General features: G+C 32.8%; 1 protein-coding gene across 2 annotated transcripts; it reads right to left on the bottom strand.

Annotated features, from left to right (window-relative positions):
* Positions 1-3,702: 3,702 nt before the first annotated feature.
* On the bottom strand, positions 3,703-17,303 carry LOC124953613. Of its 2 annotated transcripts, none has more exons than XM_047505215.1 (5): positions 17,178-17,303; positions 12,075-12,222; positions 11,267-11,616; positions 6,311-6,421; positions 3,703-5,036 (listed from the first exon to the last, which is right to left on the bottom strand). In XM_047505215.1, exons 1-5 carry the CDS (start codon positions 17,276-17,278, stop codon positions 4,742-4,744), a joined length of 1,005 nt encoding a protein of 334 aa, XP_047361171.1. In that variant the 5' UTR covers positions 17,279-17,303; the 3' UTR covers positions 3,703-4,741. The 2 variants fall into 2 exon arrangements, with proteins under 2 accessions (XP_047361171.1, XP_047361172.1); XM_047505216.1 differs by lacking the exon at positions 17,178-17,303 and adding an exon at positions 12,535-12,629.
* Between the last annotated feature and the right edge of the window lie 1,258 nt (positions 17,304-18,561).

The raw sequence follows: 18,561 nt of genomic DNA, 5'->3' as shown, positions 1-18,561 counted from the left end.
CAGTTCTCTCTTTTTCTCTCTCTCCCTCTTTCTCTCTCTCTCTCTCTCTCTCTCTCTCTCTCTCTCTCTCTCTCTCTCTCTCTGTCTTGTTGTGAGGTCTACGACAGATTCAAACATGTTCGAAAATATTAACATTTAATCAGAAAATATTATATTTTCAGATTTTATTTGATATAATAAATCTTTAAAATTGATAAAAAGTTTTACCAATATCATAGAAAGATTAACAATAATTGTATTATTATGTTATATATCTATATAATTTTTATTCTGTAAACTTGTCTATAAAGAGATTTTCTTTTATTTATTTAAAACGTAAAATTACGAATTTACGAAAATATCGTTTCCGAAAATAATAAAAAAAATCTATCTTTGAATTTCGTTTTATAATTAAATGTGACTGGTGTTTCTAGTACGTGTTAGTTTATTTTATTTTTTGTGTCGTAAGATCGATAAGTGGGATATGTCTATCAAAGATCTATCACAGGGCAAAAGAAGAGAATAAGAAAAGTCTTTAGTAATAACCCGAATTACACACGATGATATTTATCAGTAATGATAATAAAATAATAATGATATAATATAAAATGATAATTATAATTATGGTGTTAACGATATCGCATATGTGAGAGTAATTAGTGAAAGTGAATATAACAAAACAAAACAAAAAATTCCTTTTTTCCATTTCACATGATTAAAAGAATATATCGTATATGTTCATTCGTTATGTGACAGAGAAATTGTTTATCTTTGTGTTTGTTTATTTAACGAGAGAATTTTTTCGCTATACATAAAAATGTAAAAATATAAAAACTATGAAGAAAAACAGAGAAAAAAAATAAAAGAAGAAAGAAAGAAAAAGAAAAGAAAAAATAATAAGAAAAAAAATAAAGAAAAAGTATGTCGATAATCTTTCACATAAAATTTCTTCGAGCTTGAGAAACACCCGTTATATAAACGTTCAAACGCATCTACATTTGAACGATAAAATTTGTCTCCCCTCCAACAAATTTCTATCCTATTCCCTATGAATATCGGATGGGAGGTGAGTGTAAGCGCGTCCAACGCATCGCGTCTTTCATAATATAGGACGCACTTTCTCGCAAGTAACGTTGGCTCTTGCGCGCGCTCCTACACATGTAGTAAACTCCCTTAGAATTCACAAACGACTGATACGTGGCACTATATAAAGTCTGAATTATTTCTATACCTGTGAAAGCTACCGTGACGTCATCTCGTTCACCTCGCTTTGCTCTTGGGGTTGGTCTTATAAATTCTGGAAAGATATACGTATTATGTATAACGATTTAATAGATTAATCTTTTTTTTTTTTTTTTTACAATTATCGTTGTTCTGTTTTATGATTATCAATTTTTCCATTTTTTCTTACTTTTACTTTACTAACCTTATATAATTATTAACTTTTCGATTATCTCTTTTTTTCAAATCGTACAAATTAAATATTTATTACACAACATCGAGAATATACTTTTTTAGATAATCATTTTTCCGATATACTGATATTTCTTTACTTCTTGCAATTTCTTTCCGTTTCTTGGTACAATATGGCGTTCGTGTTCATTCATTTTTATATAAGTATTATCATCTTTATATGAAGAATCTTGACGAGTTTGATCAAAGTCGAATTAACTCTACTAGATGATAAATAAAAGAAGGAAAAGATAGAAGAAAAGCGAAAGAGGATGTCGAAACAAATTCCTTCGTTTGATCGTACTCAAGCTTAATTTTTCAAGCGTTAGAACCGTCGATAAAGAGTAATCTTGGTAAATCCTGACGTCTACGGAGAATCGAAATGGCGTCAAGTATAATTCGCCGAGGAAAAGATATCGTTCGTTCGTTCGTTCGTTCCTTCGTTCGTTCCTTCGCCCATTTCGTTGTTCCTTCGTTTCTTTGTTTCTCCTATAGCCTGAAGCTTCTCTTTTTCTTTCTTTTTTTTTTCTACTTAGGTCAACCTTCTTTCGACCGTTACTACTGTCGTTATTGCAGAGCTTCTTCCAAAGATTCACGGGTAAGAATAAAAAAAAAAAAAAAAAAAAGAAAAAAGGCTCCTTCTGTTTCGTCGAAACTTAAAACGAGCGACGATATCACCTAAGGCGGCAAAAGACATCGAGGCAATCGGAAAGACTCTCTTCTATCTCATTCTTTCCTTCCTTATAGAGAAGGCAGTACGCGTCTCACGAAATGAAATTAATCGAAGGGAAGCAATTTCTCGAGATAGTAGTAGTATTGCAGAGGGAGGTTCGATACTTTTCGTATCAATAGTCGAGTATTTTCTACTTTTTCAAGAATTTATTCCCGCAATTAAAAAATAAAAATAAATAAATTATTCTAGCCATATATATATATTTCTTTTATTACGATTATTCTCGACATTTCCATTTATTTCAAATTTGTTGCCAGATTGTTTTATATCATTATTTATGTTTCCTTTTCCTTTACCTACAGCTACGTTTCGTATATATGTATTATATGGTATCAAATGAAAATCACCAGGCTGTATTTGTGTTTACCACTTCGTAACAAATCAGAAGCTCGTAAGGAAAAATTATTCACCAGAAGCTGTAAAGTGTGATCATTCTTTTCGATAGAGTGATCGTTTTTCTTTCTTCCTCCTTCGCCCTTACCTTTTCTTCCACTAATACTACCTTGCCTCCTCCTTATCTTTCTTTCTTTCTCTCCAGGTTTCTATGATACTTCGTGGAAACTTCCCATCGAATTTTCATCGAGTAGTACGTTTACGAACGGACACAGTCAAAGAAGTTGCGAGGGTAACTGGACTCAATCCGGAAGAAAGTTCAAGAGGAGAAGTTTAACCGCATAAAGGAGATCGGTATATTGGACTAAGTCGATGTTCGATCGATCTCTGACATTCTTACAAGATTCTTGTACGTTTATCTTTAAAATTGTCTATTTAAAACATTTTACAAAATATTGTCATAAATGAATATTTATCATTTTGACGTTGATGAAAATCAATCCATCTCATAATGCATTAATTAAAATTTTCTCCCTCTCTCTCTTTCTTTTTCTTTCTCTCTCTCTCTCTCTCTCTTTCTCTTTCTCTTTCTCTCTCTTCCATTATAATAACCATTTCTTTTTAATCTAAGGACAGGTAGTAGAATTGTGGTTAATCGTACAAGAATCAGATGGTGTCATGGAAAAGAGGGTTGTTATAAGCGGTCTACACTAATACCACCGGCAGTACTATCAGCAGTAGTACCACCACCAGCACCATCACCACGCCCGACCTGCACCGCGAACTGGGGCGGTGCCACCAACGCCGTAGAATCGATATCTGTTCAGCTCTTACTGAATTTTAGTCACCATAAAAAAAAAAAATGTACTTGTTTACGAGCATAAAAAGAGAATGAGAGACAAAGATAAAGATATACTTCTTTATTACAGATTTGACAATAGTAAAATCATATATGTAGAAATGGAATTTATCAGATTGAATTCTCGAAATGAGAGTAACGATCCTAGAAATACGTAAATGCATGTATATTTTCTATTATTTATAATTAATTAATTTGTAAAAAAAAAATGTGAAGTTTTCTTATTTATTTTCTCATGTTTTTTATTCTTTTTTTATTTTTATTTTTTATAATACAAATGACTATATATCAATGTAACTATGCATATAAATATTAATTATTTCAATTACGTTGATTCATAGTTTCTTCATTAATCAATGTGACAATTATCTCGCTCTCGTATATTTTTCATCGACTCAGCTGGGTAGTCTATCGTCACGTTCCTATTTCAGAAGAAGCACGCTCGGCAAACACGAAATAACAATGAACAAGTCGAAAATCAATTTTCTCTACGACAAGTCGTCTGTTCGTTTTTGAAATGAGTTACAAAGGGAGAAAGAAAAAGAGAAAGAGAAAGAGAAAGAGAAAGAGAAAGAGAGAGAAAGAGGGAGAGAGAGAGGAAGCAGATGGTTCGTATTATACGAAGAAAGACATTTTACGTATAGAAATGAGAAAGAAAAAAGATCTCAATATCTTCATATCTTTGTCCAAGAAAGACCGCAAATCGTGCCGAGTGATTTTTCATCCCTTATCGCGTTGACCGCACGACGTTACGCAGCCAACGTAGAAACTGAAAAGGGAGGGAAGAGGATAAGGGAAAGAAGACGATGGAAGATTGGCAAGACCAGTCTGTCCTTCTTACGTTTGACAAAAATCTATTTCTCATTCTTTTTCTTCTTTCTCGTTTTTTTTTTTTTGTTTCTTTCGATCCCTCGTCGGAGACACCCTCTTATTTAAGAAAAGATACGAATACCGGTGTCACCGGGAGGGGTAGAAAATTAATTCCGACTTAACCATTTCCTTCAAGCGTTCCCGAAAATTGCTTTTCATTTTGAGCTTCTTTATTGATGGGTTCTCGGCAGCACCGATTAACTGCTAGAGTTAAGAGATTTACCCTCTTCTATCTCCCCCCCTCTCTCTCTCTCTCTTTCTCTCTCTCTTTCTCTTTCTCTCTTTCTTTTTTCTTTTTTCTTCTTTTCTTTAAATTTCTTAATTTCTTGTCTCTTTCTTGAAATATTTTTTTTATAATGTCGACCTTGATCTTTCGATTAAAACGTCAAAGACAAAATCAAACTGTTATAGAGTTTGATAATATCGAAAGTTTCTCCTACGTACTTATATTAGATATATGAGAAAAAAAATCTCATCTAGTTTCGAGAACTCGTCCTGTCCGAGATAGATAGAGTTTATTTCATGTTATATCTTGTCCAATTCTCGCTAACGTCATCGTCGTGGTCATCATCGGTGGCATAAGTTCCGAACGGGCCAATCGGAATTACCGGATGCGATGGATGGTAGCTAGTAATGTCAGTATAGTCGCCCGACGGTGCATTATATTTCCCGAGGGCCATGTCGATGAGGGAGAAACTGCATCCGGGGAACATGGCGACGCAGTCTTGGCCTTCGTGACCGGCTTTATGGGCATTGGTATACGTACGATGTTCTTCTGGTTCAAAGGAAAATACCTTTTTAAGGGGTAACCTGTAAACAAACGAAACAAAAAATGTATCCTCGAATTATGTATTCACGTTGTTTATATTTCATACAACAATTTTTTTTTTTTTTAACACCTTAATTGTCATTATAGTCACACATGACTGTAAACATAAAGATAGTTAATAATATAGAATAGTATAAGTAGAAATGTTATAAGTAGATTGTATTTTACTTATAGCATTTTTATTTATCAAATCTAGAGACTATAAGTAATATGCAATCGAATAAAAAATATTAAATAATGCAAATAATAGTATAAGATAAAAAGTGCGCTATGCAACAATTGATAATTGTTAATAATTCTTTATTTACTTATTAACGATTATAAAGCGTTTTATTTTTTAAATAAAACGATAAAAACTTGTAAATTCATTGTTAGTTTATATCCAAGAGTTTAATGTTTCCTAGTTTCATAGTATATACTTAAATTTTGTATTTTAATGAACTCAATCATAGTTAATAGCGAATGTCTTATTACTTATCATTGGTAATATCATTGATAAATTATTATCATTGGTAATATCACTGATAAGTTATTATCATTGGTAATATGGATACATGGTAATGTATCATTGTTTCTTGCATCTCTCTAATAACAATGATGTTCATGAATTAAATTTAATTATAATGCAAAATCTTATACGTATCCTGATATATTTATATATTCGTATATTTCTTTTTTATGCGATGAGGTATCAGCATAATTTAGTGGGATAGCGTATGCTCCTTCGATTCCATTGAGTTAAATATCCTCGGTGGAACGGTCGATAGAGAAACTTGAAAGAGCAAAGCAATCGAAGCGTTAAACCGGAATCGGAGAACGCGCGGGATCGCGTTATAAAGTAATGAATCACTCAGAGGATCGAATTGAGGAGGGAAACAAACTTGGAATGGGAAAGGAACAGGGAAAGGAATTCTTATAACGTTATTTGCTTAACCGATACTTTTCAAGGAGTAAGGTCTTCCATCCCTTCCACCATAAATCAGATTATTTTCAAATCCGATCGATTCTTAATTTACTATTAGGATGAAATAGAAACGAGAAGAAAGAGAGAAGATAACAAGGGAAAAGGAGACAGACAGTGAGACAGACAGAGAGTGAGAAAGAGAGAGAGAGAAAGAGAGAGAGAGAGAGAATGTATATTCGAATTTTTTGGCTTTCATGGACCCTAATGTTGAAGGTAGTTGAAAATCTCTTTCTCTTTTTCTTTTTCATTCTCTCTTTTTCTCTTTTTCAACTTATCCTCAATGAACCTTACGAGAATGATATCCTCATCATTTCTTCCACAAGAGTGTTTCCCTTTGGCATTAGTCTTTGAGAGGCCTCGCAAAGAGCTCGAAGGACGCAGGATCTCCCATCAAAACCCATTCTAAAAGGATAAAGACGATTGCTTTAGTTCTACTAGTAAGATAAAATGTAAATATACATTCGTTGCTTTTGATATAATCGAGGATATAAAAAAGATTAGAAAAGGATAAATGGATACGTATTAATGCGTCGTAACTATCAATCGTATTCTATACATCTTTTAATTTTTTTATTTTATTATACTAACAGATATATTCTGAAGGTTCCGTGAATTTTCGTCGTTATCGACAGTTTCTAATATGACTATTACCTTGCAAAATCGATCGAACAGGATATTTCCGTTTTGTGGCTAGTATATCTCTTTCTATCTCTTTCTCTTTCCTTTTTTTCTCATTCGTACTTCGTCGTTCTCTTTCCCATCGGGAAAGCTAACTGCGAGAGGTGGTTTATGCCAGACGATATATAACCTGACGTCGCGTCACGATGCTTCGACATTCGATTCGACTGCAATATTGGATGTAGCAACGGCGGATGTGACGTGGAACTACTCTCTTGCTCGTACTACTACTTCCTAGTCTTTCTCTCTCTTTCTCTCTTTTTTTTTCTCTCTCTCTCTCTCTCTCTCTATTTCGTTCACATAGAGGAAGAAAATACACGTGACTTGCCTGCTGCAAAAGCCTTTCGTGTACCGCTTTGAGCGAGCTCAAACGTTACGACTTGATTTGAGGACCGTAACTTTTCTATTGATTAACGATCCTTTATCTTTCGAATGTAAAATACGTATGGACGTATAGATGCGATTGTGTAATCAACGATTGCTTTTAACTAAACAAACTTTTAATACTTTGAACGATATCGAGATTAGTAGTAATAGTGAATTGATCTATAGCTTCTAATAAAGTAATGTGAAATTATGTAGAGAGATTAGGAATAAATTATACCTATAAATTTAGAAATAAATACATCTATAAATACATACGTAAAACGTTCTATATCATATGATATAGAATTAAATGCATAAAATACAAATTGTAAGTTATAATCTCTTTTATAAAAATTGTTTACCTAATGTTATTAAATATAACATAAAATATATATTCTTAAATGTATGCATGATGTTATCAATTCCCCTTGTATTATCAAAAAAAAAAAAAAAAAAGGATTAAGAACGCTCTTTATAAATGTGTTGAAAAATGGTAATTAAAAAATCCATAATCGATGGAAAAAAGTATTTCACATTCCGCAGCGGTACCAGCTGCAATATAATTAGGTCAATGAACGCGGTTAATCACGTCGAATGAATTCGAGTTTTCGCAAAGAGTCATATATTTTCAATCCAAAAACGCGTTGTACGTGAATATTCCGAGCGATCATATTATCCAATTGTGGCATGAATCGAGTTCGTTGACAAAGGGGGTGAATTTTAGGGCGTGGCTAGCGAAGGAAGAACAGACTGACTTTAAAACGGTTCTTCGTATAAACGTATAGATATTTGAATAGACAAAAAAATGATCTAACGTCTAACGATTCAAAGTGCATTCCTATGGACTTATCTATTTAAATACTTACAGTTATTCATACTGATCAATGTTTTATAGTATCATATATAAAATCATGAGAATCTATATATCGAACTATAAAATCTTGATTTATCTCGAGTATATTAAAATATAATTCAAATATAAGTAAAATACATACATACATACAATGAATATATATATATATATATATATATATATATATATATTGTATGTATATATGTATGTATGTATTATATATATATAGAATCTATAAAAAAATTATATATATAGAAGCTATAGAATATATAAAAAAAAAATATATATATATATAATTACAAAATAATATATGTATATATAATCAATAATATATTAATATACTTATTAATTAATTATCTTAGATATTTCTTGATACCGTTCTCTCATCATTTTTTGTACAAATCCCAAACATTGTTAATTTCTTTAAAATACATTATTACACTCGTTTATATTATTTTACATAATATGTTTCCTTATCTTACAATACAAAAGCGCTTTGAAGAATATAAAAAGTTTTTAACTCCTCGTAGCAATTCACTCCCGATAGCTTTCTCGATTCGACGATCGCATTAATCATGATCTAAGATAATCTCATTGATCATTTATCACGGAAAAATCGAGTCATCGAGTTACGAGCAAACTAGTTTACGTTCTAGTCTAAAAAATCTCTCTCTCTTTCTCTCTCTCTCTCTCTCTCTCTTTTTTATAGAAGAGTTTGATCGTTCGATCGAGATATCGATAGTCTTACCATCTGGTACCAACGATAGCGTAAGAAAAAAAAAGAAAAAAAATAACGTACGATTTTACCGTTAGGCGTCAAAGTTATAAAGACAGTCTTGGTTGTCTGAGACTTAGTAAAGCTTGAATAGCTCTTGCGTGGATGAGAACGGTTTACAAGATGGCTTACAGAGGGTTTTCGTGTCTCCGACGGTGTTCGTGGGTGGCCGCTAGTGATCGTAGAACGGCTTAAGGGTGGCATGAATCAGAGGGTGGTGCCTCGGTAGCCGCGAGTCTGAGTTCTCTACGCTAGTACGGCTGTTCGTTTCTGAACAAGCATGCCAGACCATTTATCCATTTCTAGACCGAATGGCTACGAAGATGTTTCTTTTCCCTCTCTGTCTCTCCCTCCCTCCCTCTCTCTCTCTCTCTCTCTCTCTCTCTCTCTTTCTCTCTCTTTCTCTCTCTTTCTCTCTCTTTCTCTCTTTTTCTCTACTTGTCTTTCTTTCTTTCTTTATTTCTTTCTTTCCTTTCTATCTCATTCTCCACGTTCTTTCGCTCATAATCAGATTTATAACCGTCCACCCAAAGGTTCAATTATTTTTCCTCCGCAGTTACGGACGAATCGAAGGGGTTGAATTTCGAGATACTTTCTCTTCTAAAGCTCTTTTCATCTCATCTATTATTTGGTTATCTACTATTCAAGAGATGAAATGTTAGATAATGAAATTCTTAAATTAATATGGTATATTCGTGTCTTCGATAAAATGGCTATCTTCGATTTTGATAAAACATTACATTAGTTTGATAGAACAGATAAAAATAAACGAAGCACAAATTTTATTATCCGCGGAAATTCAGTTTTAACGGATAAAAATCAAGACTATAAAATTCTTTTTCTTTTATCCTTTTCGATTATCTGCATGTATGATTCGATTTTTCATAACTAATACAATGGAAGAATTAGATTTTAAAAAATTGTAATTTTTTTCTTTAATTTATTGAGACTTTTATTATTTGAGATATAAAATTTTCCATAATAACGAATTCCTCTGCTAGTTTAATTTTGAATTTAATCATACATATATAAATGTATCTTCTATATTTAATAGTCGAGATATTGATGATGATTTAATGGTAATTGATAAATTTAACAATAAAATGAAAGTTAATGACCTGTTATGAATGTAATGGAAATATTCGTAGGAATTTCATACAAATTGAGTTGCGCTATATTTAATTTTATTTTATATGTTTTACATAAATTAATACTGTTTAAATACACTAGTGAGGTTCATTTTCGTATATTTACATGTTTTATAACTATATTGTGAACTTATGGCATTCAAACTGTTTAACTTAAAACTTGTATATATGAGTTAACTCATACGATATTACATCATATATAATTACAAAATTTATAATAATAACTTCTATAAAATGAGAGAAATAACAGAGATTGGGTTATTAACTTTTTGACTTGTTTAACAAGTTTAATAAGAATTTTCATTAACATACAACAGAATTACCACAAATTAAGAAAAAAATAAAAAATCTGACTTTCATTTCCGTTTACTCTATCAAACTGTAGAGTTTCATCAAATATTGAATTTTTCGAAAAAAAAAAGAAATGTAAATAAAACGGATGAAACTTTTTGATAGATCTTGAAAATATTCTTTTTTATTAGTATTAGTATACGTCTTATTTTCTGATATAACTACATCAAAAGTAAAACCACCTAATTCTGTCTCTTTTGGATGTCGCTAACAAGATGAAATCTTATTGAAGATTTTTATAATCGAAAATGGACATTTTTACCGAGAAACAAGGACGAGATAAAGTGTACAGTCTATATACTTATATACTATATCGGGTCTTTGCATTAGGTAACTCGATCGAAAGGATGTACGTAAGACATTGACGATAAAAAGAACGGAGACACGTCGATGAGGCCGGGCCGACTCTTCGTAAAGAGAAACGAGACTCGATCGGTTCGAAGCCACTAACGTCACCGTAACATTTTATTATCGAACATCGAACTTGTCGCTCCGTCCGTAGTACATTTTACGAAAATTTTTGCTTACCAACGAACGGCCGACCTTCCTCTCTTTACTAAATCTATGAAAACTAAAATCGACATCTTCTCGATCGATCTTGAGGAAGAAAATACAAAATGTCGTGATAAAATATTTCTTCCTTTTTCTTTTCTCTCTTTTTTTCCTACTCGTCAAAGAACGAAATTAATTTTTGAATTGATAGGTATATATATATATACGTGTTTGTGTATGTGTGTATGTATGAGTAGAAACGAAATCGAATACAATCGTATATTTTATATACATACATTTGTAATCAACGATCGTATTAATATTCCGTTGGGCAATTAATCCGCATGGTCCTGCTCGTCGCGTTAGATTACATTAAACGTCATGCCGTCAATTAATAATTAGTATTAGGATATTATAGGTAGAACGATATATGACAGTGTTGCACGACTGTCGAAACGTAATAACAATAATAACAGTAACGATTATGAGAATGACAAAGGTATGATGACGATGACGATGATGACAATTACAATAGTAATAATGAATAACGTTATTATTAATAATAGTAATTACAAAATACTCACGAGTTCATGATGACCTCAAGTTTATTGTAAAGATCACGACGATGTCTTCTTTGAATATAATAATAATTGGCCTTGTAACCTTTCCTCTTCTTTCCAGACGAAGAAAATTGAACGTATTTGCCAGGCACGTTCCATCCAGTATATTCGAAAGCATTCTTATTCACCGATTGTAAGCCGTTCTTGATCGATCCGTATTTGTTGGTGCTCTTGAATCTATCGTTTCTGAGCTGAAGGAATGGTTCAAGAGCCGGCTTGCTCTCGTTCGGTAAATCATAAGAGATACCCCAATTTACGCCCTCTGTAAAGATGTTGTCTGGCGTTAGAGTATGAACCGTCATACAGAGTGCAATCTGAAAAATAGCATCAATTAGACATATTAATGTCTAGGTATAATAAATATTTTACTTTTCAAAGGAAGAAAATAGAAGAAAAGAAAAAGGATACAATATATGTCATTCTTCATGAAAATGAAGAAGATTGTTATCATTTCAGTCGTGATTGTATATCGTTATTCTTTCAAATTCCATTTTCTCTTTTAAATATAACGAACGATTTATATAGTAGATAATTTCTCTTTAGCCAGTCCCTCGTGTTCAAAATGAAATGGAAGAATAAATATAATGTTACGATTTGTCGGATAAAAAGAAAAAGAGAAAGATTGAATATGTGTATGTGTGTATGTGTGTGCCTTGAAGTAAATGCGCCGTGTACACATTTTATCCTTTCTTAATATTCCAACGTCTCCTGGGTTTCCGTGGATCCGGAACGTTTGTACAGAAGAATGTTGTACGTGCCTCTTGATACTTACGGAAAAGCTCGAGCCTTCCGGAAAGACGACGTAACGCTTTCGTCTCAAGTGCGGACTATCACGATCACTGTTCGCTTTGTGCTCGTACAGCAGACCGCAAAGTATCGCCAGAATAAGCAGGCAACGGCCGACAAAGCGATCCATATCTCTGAAATGAAATATACATGGAACGAAAGAAGAACTTGGTTTCCATTGTTATCATACCATAGCAAAAGCAATCGATTCGTCGTAATTCGAAATCGTCCAAACTCTATAACGATATAATAATAATAACAATATCGATCAATTTATAAAATTTTATAAGTAAAGAAAAAGAAAGAGAGAGAGAGAGAGAGAGAAATGAAATTTATTTTTTCAACCGAAAACTTATTTATTTCAGAAGATAAATTTTCTTCTCAAAAAGTATTTAATTACTTATTGTTGAAAATAAAAAATCGAAATACTTAAAGTAAGTACTTACATACTCGAACTTCAAAGATTTTCGACGTCTTATCAAATGAGAATTCGAGTTTTATCTATAGCTTTTTCGGACCGTACCAATGACAGGAAATTGTTTTATCTCGATTAAAAGAAAACGAGAAATACAAAAGAGAGAAAGAGAAAAAAAGTGAGCCAAAAGTTGCTCGGCCGAGTGCGAAGTCGTAAAGGAATTATCCAACTTTTTCGCGAGCAAATCCTGGTATAATACGTTGAAAAGTTGTTCGACGACTTATCTGAAATAAAAGTGCCCTGCTTTTCGTTGTACTCGATGAGAGGAAGAAGGAGAATGAAAGAAAAAAGTATATATATATAAAAAGAGAGACAGAAAGAGAGAGAGAGAGAAAGAGAGAGAGAGAGAGAGAGAGAGAGAGAAAGGAGAGAGAGAGAAAGAGAAAGGAAAGAATTGGTAACGCATTCGACAGTTTTTCTTGCCATCGTGACAGCGAAAACTGGTGTGAAATCCTTCCAAAGTATTTCGTGACTTCGATTGGGATGTACTTACTTGGATGCAACGAGAGTGAGTGGAAGGAGAGATTGGAATGTCGCTAGGAAATCGACGAAATAATCATAACGAACGACATTGCTTGGGGTGCTGATACGTAAGCGACGTGAAATCCTCTTTACGTTCTCTATCTCGTTCTCTCTCCCCGTCTCTTCTCTTTCTCTCTCTCTTTCTCTCTCTCTCTCTCTCTCTTTTGTACATATATACATACATACATACGTGCAGACATTTCGATCTTTCTAACATAGAAGGAAATGTAAATGAGATTTTCCGAAAACGAAGGGTAACTCCTAGGCGAGTGACAGCTCGATTAGCAATTCTTAGAATCCATGGAGGAGTTCGAGACGGAAAATGGTTGACTTTAACCGAATCCTTGAGCTTAAAATAGGATCGACTATGTGGATTTCGAGGATGGGAAGGATAGTTACGTATAGGGGTAGAATGAGAGGGATATATATCTGCATAAGTACTTATGTACGTATATATATATATATGTATATATATATATATGCATATATAATATTAAAGCTTTCCTCTATCTTTCGATATAGTGTAACATCGTTTTACTTTTATCTCACAGAAAGAAGTACGTAAAAAGGAAAAGGGAAATTGATATTACTGTGGAAAAAGAAGATATAGATATAATTTTCTCGATATCAATGTAAAGAGAGAGAGAGAGAGAGAGAGAGAGAGAGAGAGAGAGAGAGAGAGAGAGAAATAGGGACAAAACGTCTCGAATCACGGAATAAGAATGAATGAAAAAAATAAAAGAAAAAAAGACCAACAAGGAGAAGCTTTACTTTTGGATAAAGGAAGAGATTAGATCATTCATTCGTTCGTTCGTTCGTTCGTACGAGAGAGAGAGAGAGAGAGAAAGAGATAGAAAATGACAAAAAGGCAAAGAAGGGTAAAACATCGTGAGATGATTTTTTTGAAGCTGAGATAGGTATATATATATATATTCCTCTTGGTTTTTTTGAGAATCGATAGAACGTGACAAATCGTTGTCAATTTTTTCATCTCGCAAAAAGTTGCCGTAGGCGTCGTCGTCGTCGTCGTCGTCATCATTGTCGTCGAGAGTGTTTCGTGGCTTGACTCCTCTCGCAATTTTTTTTTTCGACTTTTCTCCTGTCTCTTTTTGTCTCTTCCTTATTTTTTTTATATATTTTTTTCTCTTTACTTTTTCTTTAAATCCTTTACCTTTTACGAAGTCTCGAATTGCCGGCATTAATTTTGTTCCTTGGTAACAAAAGCGTATGTATTTCTTTCTTCTTCTTTTTCTTCTTCGTCCTTCTCTATTTTAACGCATTTGTTTTTTCGATCCTTGTTTACATTTAATCTTGTACACAAATAGAATTGAATTCTATATTTTCACGTGGTCATACATTAATCATAATCTTCGCGCTTGTAACCATGAGATCCTATAGTTCTCTCTCTCTCTCTCTCTCTCTCTCTTTCTCTCTCTCTCTCTTTCCCTTTCGTTATCTTTCACGATTTTCTTCTATCTTGCTTCCTTCTTCTTCTATTTCTTTTCCTGCTTTCTTGCTTCTTCGTTGCTACAATTCAAAGAAATTTGTTTCCCCTTCCTACTTTTTTCTATTGCAAGAAAAAAGAATATTGTCACATTCTTTCATTGGAATAGACACAAGTATTTCACCAATACGTGAAAATTTCGACTTTCAGAGTTTCCTTCCCTCTGATTCTTCTTTCTACCCTTCTTAGTCTCTCGTACGACTTTTACGATCTATCCTTTATCTTTGATATCGGATTCTTGTCTTTTTTATTCTTTTACTTTTCATTGTTCTTCTTCCTTTCTTTTTTGTTGTCGTCTATTCTTTCTCTTTTTGTTTTTGCTCCAAAATCATAAGAAAAAAAAAAAAATTGATGTTACAACGAGTTCATTTATTCTTAATATATTGATGAATATACTTAACTTTGATGATAAGTACATAGTAGATATATTATATTCGATACATTAACAAGTTTGTATTCAAAGATTTAACACAACGTTTGAGATAGTAATTTTGATGAAAATTGCAAAATGATTTTCCATGGTAATAACATTTCACAAAATCATAACCCATCCTTTTCGCTCTTTCACTTTCTTTCTCTCTCTCTCTCTCTCCCTCCCTTTTCCTTTTCTTCACGAATATTGACTTAATATATTACTTAGCTCTTCTTAGTCCCGAATACATGAGTATCTTCACGAATATCTTTCAACGAAATGATATGAGAGATACGAGTAAACTTCTTTCTTTGTTTACTTCTTTCGCACGTAAATGAAAATAAAAATCTGTTATTGCGATCATTTTTTGAAAATTGATTCGGGAGAGAAGGAGTTTGATATTTTTATCTCTTTCTTTCATTTTGTTATTCTGAAATAAAATTTTGATCCACTCGATAAAATAAGCACTTATATACTTTGGTTCCTTCGATAAGAAAAAGGGAAACCAAAAAAGAAAAGAAATAAGGAAACAAAGTAATAAAGATCGTGTTATGGCGTTGAGAAAATCGTTTGAAAATCACGAGGCAAGACAAGAGGCAAACCAAAGACTTTCGAGGACATCGAATCGACGTGGACGAAACTTTCCACGTGGAACTCACCAAGGATTGATTTCTACTCGGTAGAAATATCTCAAGACTCGCCTCAGTAAGCTCTTTAGGAAGTAGGAAGTTGTTAGATCTCTCGCCTTGGAAAAACGACGCCATAAAGAAAATGATCGATAGTCGATATCGATACTAGAAAACTCGATCTAGGTCTTTCGAGTATTCATCGGGAACGAGACATCTCTTCAAAAATATTATCTATAAAGGAAAGCCTTGTCCTCGATTGAAATTCTTTTAATCCTCGAATCGAACCACGCATCGTCGTTAGAAAACAAAAAGGAGAAATATATCAACCACTAGACATTTTTCCTTCGTACGATCGGATTTTTTTTTCCTATTTTGTCACTTACACCTGTCGCCACAGGTGTGTGCTATTTCGATGGAACGGGAAAGAAGGGGTGCGGGGTGAGGATCGATGATAGAAAATTCCTTCATCGGAGGACATTCTTATTGGTTCGTGCATTTAACGAGAACCATATCATTTTTTTCTTTCTTTTTCTTTTATTCATCCCTTTCCTTCTGTCTTCCTTTCTTTTTCTTTTTTTTTATTTCTCCCCTCTTTCCTTTCTTCTAGTCCCTTTACATTTTTCATTGTCTCGCATTCCGCCCGCATTCCAGACGAAAGAGAACCAGCTATCCGAAGAAAAGTTCGCCGCGAGTAACAAACGAGTTTGCGGAATTGGAGCGATTAAATACTTTGGATTTCCGTGTAATTAAAGAGCAGAATCAGCGAAATTCACCATAGTTTCCGATTGAACTTTAACGATGTGATAAATAAAAATTTTCTTTGGACTCGTCGCTTGTGGATCGAAAATCGAAATAGTCCTTTTTCTCGATTATCTTCTTTTATTCAGTTAATATATATATATATATATATATATATATATATATATATATCCTTAGACAAAAATGGAATTAAGAGAAGAAGTTTGACACCGTTATTATTTTCCAGGAAGAGTAGGGTGTGTCGCGAATGTCCGATAAAATAATTCGATAATATCTTAGCTGACACAACAGATTCATCCATTGAAATTTCATTGAAATCTATTTGGTCGATAGTACCAACTCGGATAATCGTCGGACTTGTAAACATTTTACTATTATGGGAAATCAATACAATAAATGATCGGACAATTGCGAATGTTACACATACGAGATATAACCTGGGAATAATAATAAAAAGACAAAAAATAAATAGAATAATCCAATGGTGAAATAGAAAAAATAACACGTATTTTAATGCACGCTAAATATAAATGTACAAAATAATCTACATTTTACATTATATTATTAAACAAATACAATAAAAGGAATGAGATAATTATTACCATATATTATTCAAAAAAAAAAAAAACAAACAAACAAAAAAAGAAAAAGAATAAATAGAGAAAATAGTCCAACAAAAAAGTAAGATTATTATTTCTTTCTCAAAAGATTTCTTTAAAAAATAATTCTCTCTCTCTCTTTTTTCCTCTCGTTTTTTCTCTTTTTCTCTCTCTTCTTTTTGTACTCACAGTGTATATTTCTCGTGGACGGCGAACAAGCACCAAATCTTTCTTCTTTCGAGCAAGAACAAGTACTTCTGGTTGATATTTCTGCTTAGTATTTCGAACATCGTCACGTAGCCGTTCGTTAACGTTTCTCTTCCCTTTTTCTTCTTCTTCTCCTCTCTCTTTCTCCCTCTTCCTCTCTTTCCCCTCTCCTCCAGAAATTCCTTCGAATTTATTTAACAAACGATTAACACAAACTCAAGGAACACGGTAGGTCGAACCACCGGTAGCCTTCAGGGCGTTAATCACCTCGATGATGTTAATACGATTAAAGTTTATCGGCGTACTCGTGTAGTATTCATGTCTACAGGCTTGCGCTAGGCGTTATGTAATTAGCCACGCGAAAATTCGAAAACTTATGTATAGACATAGATTCATAATTGAACCTGGTTCAATACTTGTCAATTATTTTTCGATAAAAATACTCTAAGGATTTAATAGGAATATTATTTAATCCTAAGAATAATATTTAATAGGAGTAATATTTAAGAATAATATTTAATATAATATTTAATAGGAATATTTAATAGGGTTAAATTAATAATGCAGATTCAAAACGATAATTTTTCACATTTAAACGTAGCAAATTGAGAAATAGTATATAAAAAAAAAAAAAGAAAAAGAAGAAAGAAAAAACATTAGCTTGATACATACTTAATCATTTCGATTTCGAAATAATAAAAGGATTTAACAATAAGCGAAATTATCGAACGATTATTTAGAATTATCTATTAGAATTGTTCATCCATATCATTTTCATAAAATTATTGATCTTTTGTTATTACGTTTATGGATCGTAAGGATCGATTGTCGATTAAAACAAATCAATTCTACATTACGTATTATGGAAAGAGAACGTGTATCGAACAACCATATCTCATTGGTTAATTTCTTAAAACGTATTTGTCATAATTCAAATGTAATTGTAAATGTCTCAGAATAAAATTTTCGGATGATGAACGTGGATAGATAAATACTGAAAAAAAAGACAATGAATCTGAAAACTCTTTACCATGTTGAAAGTATCTAAGAAGACTGGAAGAATATAAAAAAGAACAATGGCCCGGACTTTGGACCGCGATTATAAGCTTCGGAACGGCTCGATCGTCCGTAACAATCGCCTTTTGCATTCTACCGACTCCAAAAGCAGTGAGGCAACCTCTTCATCGATAAACTTTCTTTTGCTTCGGGCTCTCGCGCAAAGTAATATCGGTTGTCACGTTGACGCTTTTCAAAGTTTCCAGGCTAAAGCCGAGAACGAGAGAGAAAAAGAGGCAGAAAATCAGACAGATAGACGGATAGTCAGAGAGAGAGAGAGAGAGAGAGAGAGAGAGAGAGAGAGAGAGAG

The sequence above is a fragment of the Vespa velutina genome, chromosome 13 (assembly GCF_912470025.1).
Source record: "Vespa velutina chromosome 13, iVesVel2.1, whole genome shotgun sequence".
NCBI lineage: Eukaryota > Metazoa > Arthropoda > Insecta > Hymenoptera > Vespidae > Vespa > Vespa velutina.
The sequence above is the reverse complement of the archived record's forward strand: the minus strand, read 5'-3'. Positions and strand labels throughout refer to the sequence as shown.

Excerpts from the sequence above, each read along its gene's own strand:
- LOC124953613 (XM_047505215.1), bottom strand. The coding sequence starts at position 17,278 with ATGTTCGAAATACTAAGCAGAAATATCAACCAGAAGTACTTGTTCTTG. Across the intron at positions 11,617-12,074 it reads CGGAAGGCTCGAGCTTTTCC|ATTGCACTCTGTATGACGGT; the intron begins GTAAGTATCAAG and ends GCTATTTTTCAG. Across the intron at positions 6,422-11,266 it reads CTTGAGGTCATCATGAACTC|AATGGGTTTTGATGGGAGAT; the intron begins GTGAGTATTTTG and ends TTATCCTTTTAG.